The sequence below is a fragment of the Candoia aspera genome, chromosome 3, assembly GCF_035149785.1.
Source record: "Candoia aspera isolate rCanAsp1 chromosome 3, rCanAsp1.hap2, whole genome shotgun sequence".
Lineage (NCBI taxonomy): Eukaryota > Metazoa > Chordata > Lepidosauria > Squamata > Boidae > Candoia > Candoia aspera.
This window is the reverse complement of record NC_086155.1, coordinates 198,053,634-198,067,417: the sequence shown is the minus strand read 5'-3', so window position 1 is coordinate 198,067,417 and position 13,784 is coordinate 198,053,634. Positions and strand designations below refer to the sequence as shown.

Sequence of the window (13,784 nt, the reverse complement as noted above, 5' to 3'; positions counted from 1 at the left end):
TTCAACATTCTTAAAAAAGAGCACATGCTCAAGATTGCTTAAGACAAATAAGTTCACTCTTGTCTTGCAAAATATTAGTGGACCACCAGAAATATATTTACTGAATAAATAAGGTAGAAAGCAAACAAACAAGGTGGATCACATCAGATCATAACATCTGTGTTCAATTGTCTATTGGGCATTGTACCCATTTAGTTTGCAACCTCACCAGTTTTTCTGACTTGCTTCCAAACTATACTGCACAAACTGGTGGCATTGTGCCAGAAGAAAACCAGTTTGCAAACCATTTCTCACCTAAAATGCTTTTAATACAGAAAAAGTAATACTCCCCTTTAACATTTTCACTGCAGACCTGAGCCAAAACTATGAATAAGCACCAAATTAAATAATAGACACACTGTATGTGCATGTAACCTTCTGCACATGATTTCAAGCTGCAGAATGTGAGCAGAATACAGTTGTGGACATGCCCTCTCTAACTATCATCATTTCCTCTCTGCTACCTAGGTGTATTACCTACCTGTGTGATGGGGCAGATAAATTTCATCTGACTTTGCGTCACAGCAATATCCTCATCGATTTGCTCAAGGGCTGGTCTTCCTTCGGAGTCTGGCTGGACCCCAACTGCAGTATGAGAGAAGGGAGAAGTGCCAATGATGCATCAGGTAGGCTGTTGTGGATGCAAATCTTAAGTTTGTTTTTAAAAACCATCATTGTTGGAACATATGGCAAGGCCAGGCCTTGTTAGTACTTGGACTGGAGACCATGAGGAGCTCCCAGATCTGTAGGTTAGACTAGATCAGTGTTTCTCAACCGTGACAACTCTAAGATGGGTGGACTTCAACTCCCAGAATTCCCCAGCTGGCTGTGGAATTCTGGGAGTTGAAGTCCACCCATCTTAAAGTTGCCATGGTTGAGAAACACTGGACTAGATCATCCCCCCATACCTCCCCCCACCCCCAAATCCTGAAAGAAGGCATTGGTAAACCACTTCAGTACTGCTGTCGGGAATATTAGATGGGCACATCCATAACCCTAGGAGTTGAACTAGACTTAAAGATTACTTTACAACATTTCTCCATTCTTGGCAGTGATAGACAAACCAAAGAGCCTTCTCCAGCATTGTCTATGTGTAGCTGTTGAGGCTGCATATCTCAAGACTGAGTCAAATACTTTGATGGAGTATCTGAAAAAGAGGGAGCCCTTCTGTCCCACTGCCATAACATCTGGCTGGTATTATCATCTATTTTTCTGGTCTGACTTACAGGAGTACAAAACATTCCTATCCAACTTTATTGCCATTGCTATTAAAGGTAGGTGGACAGATATCCCACATATGTTTCATGGCTATGGAATGTCAACAGAGCATTTCCGATATAAGCTGATGTTTCATGCACCTTGCCCTGAACTTTAAGTTAATAATAATTTATATAGCCCAGGCTAGTGATCTATAACGTATTAAATAAGTCTATGTAAAGCAATCCAACAAAGACATTTTTGTGAACTAAGAGAGAGAGGAATACCTCTTTTTACATTCTCAGTATATCCCAAAGACACAGGATAGATGGGTAAGGAAAAATGGACCAGTAGGAAAAATGGTGTATGTGGATCTGTGAGTGCAGTTTCTTCTGTGGGTTAATTTGCAAGGCTGGACAATACTAGAGGGGGTGTGTATGTGGGACAGCTTTGAATTAAGGCTGTCAGAAACGAAGCTCCAGCGTTTACCTCCAGCACTACCAAGATCATACTTCCACCGCAAGCCTTCCCAAATTAATTTGGTCTTATAATGGGGGCTGCAAATTTGGGATGATTCATGCAGTTGATGAATCAAGCTATTTCTATGTAGTGCCATGGTTTGTTGCTCCAGCTTAACTCCTTCCATCTGTCAAAGCAGAAAAGCAAACAAAAATTGGATCTGCAGAATACAGCTCTGTTGCTCTGCGGGAGCAGGATGTGTGTATATGTGAGGAGGTGGGCTTAGCTGGTATAATAGAATGGAACAGCATCATGGCTGTTATGTAATGCTGTTCATCCTCTTTTCTCTTGTGCCAAATGAAATCTGTTTCTCTACTTCTTTTTAAGTCACTAGACCAAAACATTTCAGAAACAAACATACAGCTGAATGCTGGCTAGGCTACCCAAGTGTCCATAGAGATTGCATTCAAACAGCAAACAATTCCAGTGCTCAAAGAGGATCCAAGATATGTTCAGGATGCCAACATCCTAGTGACTCTAACTCTTCTCAAAACAAAACAAAAGGTAGGGGAGGTCTGAGTTCATATACCCTGGACCCCATGAACCTGGTCTGCTGCTAGCTTCACAGATCATGTTGAACTATCATATGGTTTGTTTGGTTTCAGCTTAGTTTGTCATGTGAATCCATCCAGCCATGGTGATTGAAAAGCTCAATGATGGGAACCTGGCCAAGTAGGGCTTACTCAATAGGAGCTTAACACTAGAGTCTTCAGCCTACTCTTTCTCACAGTGAGGGCCTAAGACAGTGTTCCCCAACACGGGTACCCTCCAAATATAAAGAGAGCACCTTCCAAATTCCTAGCCAATAGAGCTATGTGGGGGTTCCCAGCCACAGTTCAACTGAAAGGAACAGGCTGGAGAATGCTGGTGTTACAATATTTAGGGGAAAGAAAGAGGAAACCTGTTATTCCAGGATGAGCTGCTTAGAAGAAGGTCAAGATAAAAATGAACTAATACAAGATAAAGCATTCATAAATTAGTCAGCAGAATAGAAAATTGGGTGCGTGGGTGCTGTTATCACTTACTGTCAATGCATTAGGAAAAGGAAGAATCGACTGAGCAGCTTCAGAAGAAAGTTCTATATTAATCTAAAACTTGAACAGGGTTAAGACCTCGTCAAGACCTTAAAACGCAGGCAGGTCCACAAAGGAGGCATTTTTTCTTCGCCATATCACAGTACTGATGGCCAAGGAAGGCTCATGTTCCTCCCTCCCTCTGCAATGGACAGCAATGACTCATGCACTGGGAGCACATGAATATGGTGGCAGAGGTGCTGCAGAAGGTGGCCTGTGCTGCAGAAGGTGGCCCGTGACCTTACCTTGGAGGTTGCTCTATTTCACAAAAACCAGAGGTGGAAAGCAGCTCTCTGTAATATTCCCCAAGCGACTGCAGGCACAGACCTCCTCCAAGTGGCCCCCACCCAGTTTTACTATGTGTAATATATTAAGCAATCAGACTTTGAACATCTTTGTACACACGATGAACCTGCTTTATAGACTATATAACCTAGCCTTCCACAACCTGGTGCCCTCCATACATGTGAGGCTGCAGCTCCCTTTACAATAGGTAATAGATGATGGGAACTATAGTCCCACACACCTGAGTCAGTATTATATGCTTAGGCCAGTGGATTTTTTTAAAGCAAGTATCTTCTCTGAACCTCCAACCATAAATCAGGTTAACTGAAAGTACTAGATATGGAAACTGGGACCGCTTGCAATCAAAGCATGAATTGAAGTGTTTAAATTGTCTTAAATAGCCTAAGGAGAGAAAAGTAGCAATTTCACCTTATTAAGGCATCTGTTGCCATAAATATTCAAGAGGAATACACAGCACACTTGTTGTCTTAGTGGTACAGTTCTCCTAAATAAGTTCCTGTGTCTAAAGCAGATGTTCTAAACATTAGCATGTGCATATTATCAACATCAGACAGATGAATGATATGGGGAAAAGATTATGTACATGAAAAGGGTTTTTCAGGATTGTATTTTTTTCCTTGTAGACAGCTGTCTTTTGTGTAACTTCTGAACAGTGCCACATTTTCAATTTTTATATAGGATTTGTAGAGCAATACTGAATGTATGGTACAGAAAAACAGGAAATATCTTTTCAATGAATTGATGATAAAGAAAATTATTTCTGGAGATGTGCAAAGGATTAGAGGAAAGTTATTTATCTGTGTATAGTGCTGACTGTCCTTCTTTAATAAGGCTCTTATAAACATAGGAAAACGTCAGAAATAATACAGGAGCAGCCTAGAACTAAAATTTTGTTGTTTATTCGTTTAGTCGCTTCCGACTCTTCGTGACTTCATGGACCAGCCCACGCCAGAGCTTCCTGTCGGTCGTCAACACCCCCAGCTCCCTCAGGGACGATTCCGTCACCTCTAGAATATCATCCATCCACCTTGCCCTTGGTCGGCCCCTCTTCCTTTTGCCTTCCACTCTCCCTAGCATCAGCATCTTCTCCAGGGTGTCCTGTCTTCTCATTATGTGGCCAAAGTATTTCAGTTTGGCCTTTAATATCATTCCCTCAAGTGAGCAGTCTGGCTTTATTTCCTGGAGGATGGACTGGTTTGATCTTCTTGCAGTCCAAGGCACTCTCAGAATTTTCCTCCAACACCACAGTTCAAAAGCATCTATCTTCCTTCGCTCAGCCTTCCTTATGGTCCAGCTCTCGCAGCCATATGTTACTACGGGGAACACCATTGCTTTAACTATGCGGACCTTTGTTGTCAGTGTGATGTCTCTGCTCTTAACTATTTTATCGAGATTTTTCATTGCTCTTCTTCCAAGGATTAAGCGTCTTCTGATTTCCTGACTGCAGTCAGCATCTGCAGTAATCTTCGCACCTAGGAATACAAAGTCTTTCACTGCTTCTACATTTTCTCCCTCTATTTGCCAGTTATCAATCAAGCTGGTTGCCATAATCTTGGTTTTTTTGAGGTTTAGCTGCAAACCAGCTTTTGCACTTTCTTCTTTCACCTTCATCATAAGGCTCCTCAGTTCCTCTTCACTTTCAGCCATCAAAGTGGTATCATCTGCATATCTGAGATTGTTAATGTTTCTTCCAGAGATTTTAACTCCAGCCTTGGATTCCTCAAGGCCAGCTTGTCGCATGATGTGTTCTGCGTACAAGTTGAATAGGTAGGGTGAGAGGATACAGCCCTGCCGTACTCCTTTCCCAATCTTAAACCAGTCTGTTGTTCCGTGGTCTGTTCTTACTGTTGCTACTTGGTCGTTATACAGATTCTTCAGGAGGCATACAAGATGACTTGGTATCCCCATACCACTAAGAACTTGCCACAATTTGTTATGGTGAACTAAAATTAAGGATTTATTATTTATTACAAATTTATTGTTGTATCAGTTTTCACCAATCACACTCCCTCCATGTGTCTGATGAAGGGGACTATGAGCCATGATAACAAATGCCATAATAAATGTGCTAATCTTTATGGTGCCACAAGATTCTTCACTGTTTTTGTTGCAAGAGACTAAACAAAATGCTGATTTAAAAGTTACTGTTCTGCTCTCCCTTCTTATTTTGAGAGGAGAACTGGATTATTTGATGAAAAGTATTTTAAAATATGTGTTTCAGCAAGGCATTGTGAAGGAGAAAATGAAGGGGCAGGATAGAAACTTGAGATTGACAGAAACACTGGCAAAGAGTTCCTCTTTACTTTGAATTAGCGTATCCCATGATTTCTACGTTAGTTAAGTGTGGCTTTGATGGCATGACGTAGCTGGTTCAAACACCCTCCTCAAACATCTCAATGGTTCCTCATCAAAACTGAAGAGAGGCATCAAGTGGGCTGCCACAAGGGTCAGTCCCGTATCTCTGACTCTTCCGTATGTTCATTAATGATTTGGATGAGATGGGAAAACTCTAAATCTGCAGTTGATACAAAATTGGATGAGATAGTTACTGCCATAGAGGGCAGAAATAAAATTACCATGATGGAATGAAGAAATGGGCTGTGAGTAAATCTGAGAGAGACAAATGCAAAGTTATTCAAACAGGAAATAAAAATCAAATGTACTAATACAGGATGGACTGGAAATAGTGCTTGTGGAAGTAGCTGATTGCAAACTGAACATGAAATAATTTAAGGCTATATCAGGAGAAGTATGATTTTCAGTTAATGGGACGTAATCATCCCATTCTATTCTGCTTTGCCAATTCTCCACCAGTTTTGGACACTTCCAGCAGTCATTCTGATGTTCTAACTTCAGAAGTTTCTTCTTTTCAGAAAAAGACAACGGACTGATTCACTGAAGGCTTGAGCTACAGCTTCACTTTTTCAGGATTCTTCCTCTAACATGGAGCACAGCACAGGGTTGTTGTGAAACTCATCACAGTAAGAAGCTGCGTGAGAAGAATTCAGCAATGGTCAAGAGTCCTCAAGGTTGTTTTCCACGCTAGAAGTGTCTTGATAGCGGGAATCTTTTGTAACCATTTAATCCATTCATAGCCATTTCCTTCTGTTACACTAATCACAGATGTATGGTGGCAGCAGCTTCATGGGGAGTGTCATCTGGGCCATGCAGTATTTCCTCTATCAATTACAGGGAGTATTTTTTAAGTGTGACCATGCCTGCATGGATACATATTAAAGATGGCTACAGCTAGATGTGATTAGTGCGAGTTTGAATAATGCCATTTTTGATTTAGTGCAGATTGTAAATTGATACCAGGTTGCATTTAAGGTGACCCAAAACCCAGTTAATACAAGGCTAGCATGTACGCAGTTGATGCTAGTGCACGGGCAGTTATGGTTGGGGTTTAGATGCTGCTAATCTTGGTGTGTGCAAAATGGAGAAAAGGAAGATTCCGTCAGAGGAAAACAAGTTCAAGTTTAAAAAAGAAGAGGCTGATTATTACATTAGAGTAAAATTTTGATGTAATTGAACAGCATGAATGTGGTCGTAGCAACACTAAAATAAGACAAGATGCTGGAATGCCTGAATCTATGGTAGATTTTTTTTGTTTCTATTTTGCTTTCTATAACTACTCTGTGACTTGGTTAACCATAAATTTAAATTATAAATATGTTCTTTTAATTCTTTACTGTAGTGTTTCATTAATATACATATAAACATTTATGTTTAAACATTTTCATTGCCTATTTCCATTGAGCTGGAAGCAATTACCATATTTTCCATAGCAATAGCACTTTTAATAGTGCAAATTCGAACAATGAGACCATTTTGTGGGATTAATTAACTGCACTAATCGAGACCCACCTGTATAGATGATTTTCCTGTCTGCTAAGAAATCAAGCTAGTTCTTCATTCAATAGAGATTTGAAAGTATCAGTTTCATCACTGAACAATGACTATAAAATATTTGCTTCAGTATTGGCTGAAAGAATGAAGAAAATTCTACAAGAACTTATCACCATGATCAATGTGGGTGTCATGTTCACTGTTTCAATGTACAGTATACATCGTAATGTTTCACATGCCATGGCGCTGATGCGCGTTTCTGTTTGGGAGGGAGCTGCTGTGAAACCTTGTACCAAGCTCTGTATCTGTGTTCATTACAATGGAATGTGTTTGTGTTATGTGCTCTGTTCAAGGCCTTTTCCCGCAGACCATCAGAAGCCGTTAGGAGCACCTGGGATTGTGAACTTGGGAAGATTCTACGGGGGGAGGGATCTCATTTGCACCGAGGGTTTTTAGTTTGTATTTGGCGCACTTTTATCATTCTCAGCTTTCTCTGTGATCCTGCATTATTCTTTAATAAATCAGATATCTTTGAATTCCTGCTCATGAGTCTGATAGTGTTTTAGAATAGGCAACCATTACAGTGGGTCTCTACCTAAAAGACAGCTAAAAGACAATGTAAGAATTGTTTTGGACATTATAGAATATCTAAAATATCATATGAATGCCAGGTGGCTATTACCTTCTTAGATGCAGAAAAAGCCTTCAATAATCTGAATTAGAGTTTTATGTTTAAAGTCTTGGAAATTATGGACTTTGAGAACATTTTAGCCAGGGAATTAAGTCAATTTACACACCTCAGAAGGCAAACATCATTGTGAATGATGCGTTAATTGAATCATGTCATATACAAAAAGGAACAAGACAAGGATGCCCTTTGTCACCTCTGCTCTTTATTTTGGTTTTGGAAGTTTTTAATAGAGACATTAGAATAGACGAACAAATAAAAGGCTTAAAGTTTAAACAAGAGGTTTTTAAACTGAGGGCTTTTGCTGATGATATAGTTTTGATATTACAGGACCCTTTGGATACTGTGGAACATCTGATGAAGAAACTAAAAGAATTCGGGTCATTGGTGGGTCTTAAAGTAAATAAACAAAAAACAAAAGTGTTAACTAAAAATATGACTTTGTCCAATCAAGAATTGCTGATGGGTAAGACGGGTTTCAAGACTGAAAAAAAGGTTAGATATCTGGGGGTGACTTTGTCAACTAAGAACAGTATGTTGTTTCAGAATAACTATGTTAAAATTTGGAATGATGTGAAAAAAGATCTGTTAAGATGGGAAAAATTACAGTTGTCTCTCATGGGGAGAATATCTGTGATTAAGACAAATGTTTTGCCTAGGATGTTATTTCTTTTTCAGACCATGCCAATTTTGTCGACAGATTTACCATTTAAACAATGGCAGAGAGATATTTTGAAATTCATTTGGCAAGGCAAGAAACCAAGAATTAAATATAATTTGTTACAAGATGCCAGAATGAGGAGGTTTGGGTTTGCCTAATTTAAAATTGTATTTTGATGCTTGTTGTTTGCTTTGGATGAAGGAATAGATAACTTTGAAGAATAAGAAGTTATTGCAACTTGAAGGACATGAATTGAGATTCAGGTGGCACGCCCACTTGTGGTATGATAAAGTTAAAGTTAATAAGGACTTTAAAAATCATTTTGTCAGGAGTGCCATACTGAGGGTCTGGGACAAAGTAAGATTGTCTCCTAATGTACCATTGTGGTTGTCACCTCAAGAAGCATTTGTTAGAAGAGAAAATGCAGGAGGAACAAGTTGGTTAAATTACAAAGATTTGTTAAATTTTGAAGAGGGTGAACCAAAACTTAAATCAAGGGAACTGTTAAAGTTGGAAGGTTTTACATGTCATTGGTTTACTTATGTGCAATTGTTAGAACGTTTTAAAGTGGATAAAAAGAACTTTAAATTTAATGAAACAACTCAGTTTGAAATGGAACTTTGTACGAACGATGAACATGTTATTACAAAGATGTATAAAATGTTGTTACAGATGAATTTGGAAGATGAATATGTCAAAGAATGTATGAGTAAGTGGGCTAAGAATTTTGGATATAATATTATGTTGGAGCAATGGGAAAACATGTGGAACAAAGGTTTGAAATTTACTTTGAATTACAACTTAAGATTTTTTATAAAATGATGTATTGTTGGTATTTAACCCCTGAGAAGTTCCTAAAAATGTATAATGGTGTAATGAATGTTTGTTGAAAATGTTTACAGAGTGAAGGAACTTTTTATCATCTTTGGTGGACCTGTGAGAAGGCTAAAAATTTTGGGACCAAATATGTACTATTATTCAAAAGATCCTCAAAGTGGACTTACAAAAAACACCAGAACTGTCTCTCTTGGGTTTGATGGAGACGTTGCTAGAGAAACAATATGGGACTTTGCTTTTATGTATGATTACAGCAGCAAGACTTTTATATGCATAATGATGGATTCACCATTACCTACAGTGGAAGATTGGATTATTAAATTAATGGATTTGGCCCAAATGGCTAAGTTAGCAGCTTCAATAAGAGAAAATACTCTTTCTGGATTTATTTCTACTTGGCAACCACTTTTAGATTACTTGCTTGTGTCAGAAAAAAATGAAGCTTTGATTTTGGGTTTTAGTGATTAAATGGTTTGTTTTGATAGCAATGTTACTAAGGTTTAATGGTAAGAGATTACATTTGCAAATTTACTTATATCTGTAGTGGAGAAAGTCGGAAGTCACTTTCCGTTTCTATTTTCTATCTGCTTGTACTGTTATAGTTTTTTCTTTTTTCTTTAGTTCTATGCTCCAGCTTTCCTATACTCTATATTTTGTATTTTAACTCTACTTTGAAAAATTAATAAAGTTCTTATGTTAAAAAAAGAAAAAGAAAAACATGGTTATAATTGAAAGGAAATACTCTCATTTTAAAAAGCATTAGAGGGATATTAGATATTATTGATTGATTTGACAGTATTTATAACCTGCCCCAATCCAAAAGGACTCCAGGTGGCTCACAAGTAGATTTAAAATTAAAACCATAATAACAGAAAAACAGTCACAGGGTCTTGTGTAGTCAGTCACCAGAGTCAAGACTGACTTGAAGACTTGTAGAACAAAAAGCAACTATGTACAATATAAAACAAAAACCATAGACTTTAATAAAATTCTGCACTTTTTCTCTCAGAAGCCATTCTACCTCTTTTAGATCTATTTGAGACAACTGAAAGTATAGAAGTTGACATAATGAATATGCAAATGCTTTTCAGAAGGACCACCTTCTTTTATTGATGATACTAGATTTCATGAATAGAATTGTGACAGTAATAAGACCCATGCATTTAATAGTCTTTGGGTCCGAGTAGTAAAATGATCTTGCTCCACCAAGTCCTCTCTCTGAGACCCCATAGGTTTATCATTCAGCAGCTTAAAAAAATCTTCTGCTGATGTCCGGTTTCTCCCCATTCACTAGTTCAGGAAGTAGCAAAGCCTATCCAACTTCTCAGTCACGTCTGATAGTTTCTGGAAAACTGAAGCCACTGTTTCCATGGTTGGTTCAGAATATATTAGGATTACTTCTGTCATGGGTTGTGTAAGTGCAATCTCATTTACTGAAACATTTGATGTCTGTTCTGACTCCACCAGTGAGAAAACACTGCTTTATTGTGAGGAGTGTGGCATCCTCCAGTCTAAGTGACATTGATTCATTATATGCCATCAAGTTAGTTTCAACTGTTAGTGCATAGTCAGACCTTCTCCAGGATGATTTGCCCTAACCTGGCCCTTGAGGTCTCCCAACAAAGCACCCATTGCTGCTTTAATCAAGTCCATCTACCTTGCTGCTAGTTGTCTCCTCCCTCCCTCCCTCCCTCCCACCTTTCACAGCATTATGTACTTAAGAAGCTGGGTTTTCACACAATGTGTCCAAAATAGGATAAATCTGAGCCTGTTCATTGGTGCTTTGAGTGAGAACTTTGGATTGGATTGCTTTATGATCCATTTATTTGTTTTCTTGGCTATCCACTATATTCTCAAGATTCTTCTCCAACACAAAAGTTCAAAAGCATCAATACTCCTTCTGTCTTGCTTCTTCAAAGCCCAACTTCTGCTTCCGTAGAGTCTCACAGAGAAAGCCACTGCCTGCATAGTTCTGATCTTTGTACGTCTATCTTTTCCAAAGTCTTTGTTGCTATCCTACTAAAAGTTAGCCTGCAGTATATTTCTTGACTGCTGGTTCATTTACTTTTGACAGTCAATCCTAAAAGGCAGAAGCTGTCCACCACTTCAGTATCTTCATGGTCAATTTTAAGGCTGGTTGTACTTTTTGTCATTAGTTTGGTTTTTATATTTAATCTTAGTCCCATTTTCCCCCTATTCTCCTTGACTTTCATTACTACGTTTCCAGATCATTTGCATTTTCACCTGTCAGAGCAGTGACATGAGCATAGTGCATGTTATTATGTTTCTTCCTCCAATGTTCATTTTTCAAGCTAGCCTCCCTCAATATATATTCAGCACATATAGATGGCCCTAGCCGGTTTAAAATACCATATTTATTATGTAGGAGAAATAAGCATCCTCACTTACATTTATAGCATCTTCTAATGATAAAAAAAATCCTTGATTTTTATGGTTAGGAGCTCATTCTTCAGTGCTGCTGCTTTCTAATTTTCTGCTTATATAAATAAGCACACAAAGAGTAGGACAGATAGAAACAAAAAAAGTTACAGACTAAAACAGCTCTCTTCACATTTACTGCAGTTTGTCTTAGATAAAACAACAACAAGAACTCAATTATAGATCACACAGTCAGGATAAAATCTAAGTCAGTGTCACCACCCAGGCGTGTGTCCTATGACCAATGGTTAGAGTTATTGGGAACTGTAGTTCATCAACAACTGGAAGTTCCCTGTTGTTTATTCCCGCGTTCAACAGACACTTTTATCTGTAGCCTCATACTATTTCCAATAGTTTTATATCTGCTCTCAAATTAATTATACTGCTTGCACAATGCTGTTCACCTGGGTCAAACTGACTTGGAGCGCAACAAATCCACAGAAGTGATTTACAGCACAGATCCTCCCTTGTGACTGCATTGATGTACACAACATACAAAGCTTCTAATCTCTAGCACCGTGAACAGCCAAATTCCTGCCTGCCTGAATGATTAAGGATCACCTAATAGTGATCAAGTATATCTGCTTTCTTGTTCCATAAACAACTAACCATGGTATTGCTGAGGAGCAGGTGAACCTCTGATGATCATTATTTGTTTGGTGAGCTTGTAACTTTGGTAGATTTGCTAGACTTCACTTTTAGAAGCTGATTTACAAAAGCAAGTCCTTCACAAAATTAATTTTTGATTTCACTGTCACAAAACAAAGCAACAGCCAATAATTTAGATGTCCTTAACATGGAACGACACCATGTTCATTGAGGATGTGATCTATGAGTTGCTGCTGAAGCAGCTAAATTGACCTTCCACATTTAGTGGTATTAAATGTGGAATTTTAATAGGAGGCAGAGAGTGAGGCTGGGAGAACAAACAGAAGGGCCAGTTTGGTCTAGTGGTTAAGGCAACGGGCTAGAAACCCGGAGACTGAGAGTTCTAGTCCTGCCTTAGGCAGGAAAGCCAGCTGGGTAACCTTGGGCCAGCCACTCTCTCTCAGCCCAACTCACCTCACAGGGCTGTTGTTGTGGGGGAAAATAGGAGGAGGAAGGAGTATTAGGTATGATTGCCACCTTGAGTTATTTATAAAAAAATAATAAAGGTGGGATAGAAAATAAATAAATTTTTAATTTTTTTTTTAAATGGAAGGGTAGTGGCCTTTGTGGCCCTGAATCTGGCTGGTCAATCTTGGAATTTGATTGCTCCATTACACTGGACTTTGGTCTGATGTATCTGGTCCTCCTTGGGTTCTTTCTGACCAATCTGGTTCCATAGTAGTATAAAGCCAAGGAGGGTTTACCTGGAGCAATTTGTTGTTTATTCGTTTAGTCACTTCCGACTCTTCGTGACTTCATGGACCAGCCCACGCCAGAGCTTCCTGTCGGTCGTCGACACCCCCAGCTCCCCCAGGGACGAGTCCGTCACCTCTAGAATGTCATCCATCCATCTTGCCCTTGGTCGGCCCCTCTTCCTTTTGCCCTCCCCTCTCCCTAGCATCAGCATCTTCTCCAGGGTGTCCTGTCTTCTCATTATGTGGCCAAAGTATTTCAGTTTTGCCTTTAATATCATTCCCTCAAGTGAGCAGTCTGGCTTAATTTCCTGGAGGATGGACTGGTTTGATCTTCCTGCAGTCCAAGGCACTCTCAGAATTTTCCTCCAACACCACAGTTCAAAAGCATTGATCTTCCTTCGCTCAGCCTTCCTTACGGTCCAGCTCTCGCAGCCATATGTTACTATGGGGAACACCATTGCTTTAACTATGCGGACCTTTGTTGTCAGTGTGATGTCTCTGCTCTTAACTATTTTATCGAGATTTATCATTGCTCTTCTCCCAAGGATTAAGCGTCTTCTGATTTCCTGACTGAAGTCAGCATCTGCAGTAATCTTCGCACCTCGAAATACAAAGTCTTTCACTGCTTCTACATTTTCTCCCTCTATTTGCCAGTTATCAATCAAGCCTTTGGGGAGCTGCGGGAGGGAAAGGGTGCCGTTGCCAAGGAGACTGAGCCGAACAGAGCGGAAGAGGGGGTGGCGGTGGCGACGCTTTGGCCGGGGGACCTCGGGAAGAATGAGTTTCCGTTCCCCGCCCAGAATAACGGGTTCCTGGAGCAGTATGTCTGAATA

The 13,784-nt window shown here is 39.3% G+C and overlaps 1 protein-coding gene across 1 annotated transcript in view; it reads right to left on the bottom strand.

The window, feature by feature from the left end:
- Nucleotides 1-13,784, bottom strand: part of NSMCE2 (NSE2 (MMS21) homolog, SMC5-SMC6 complex SUMO ligase) — a 224,569-nt gene that overhangs the window by 8,716 nt on the left and 202,069 nt on the right. Inside the window, exon 5 of the mRNA XM_063299683.1 lies at nucleotides 521-624. Coding sequence (XP_063155753.1) covers nucleotides 521-624 — 104 coding nt within the window. The remainder of the gene's footprint in view (nucleotides 1-520; nucleotides 625-13,784) is intronic.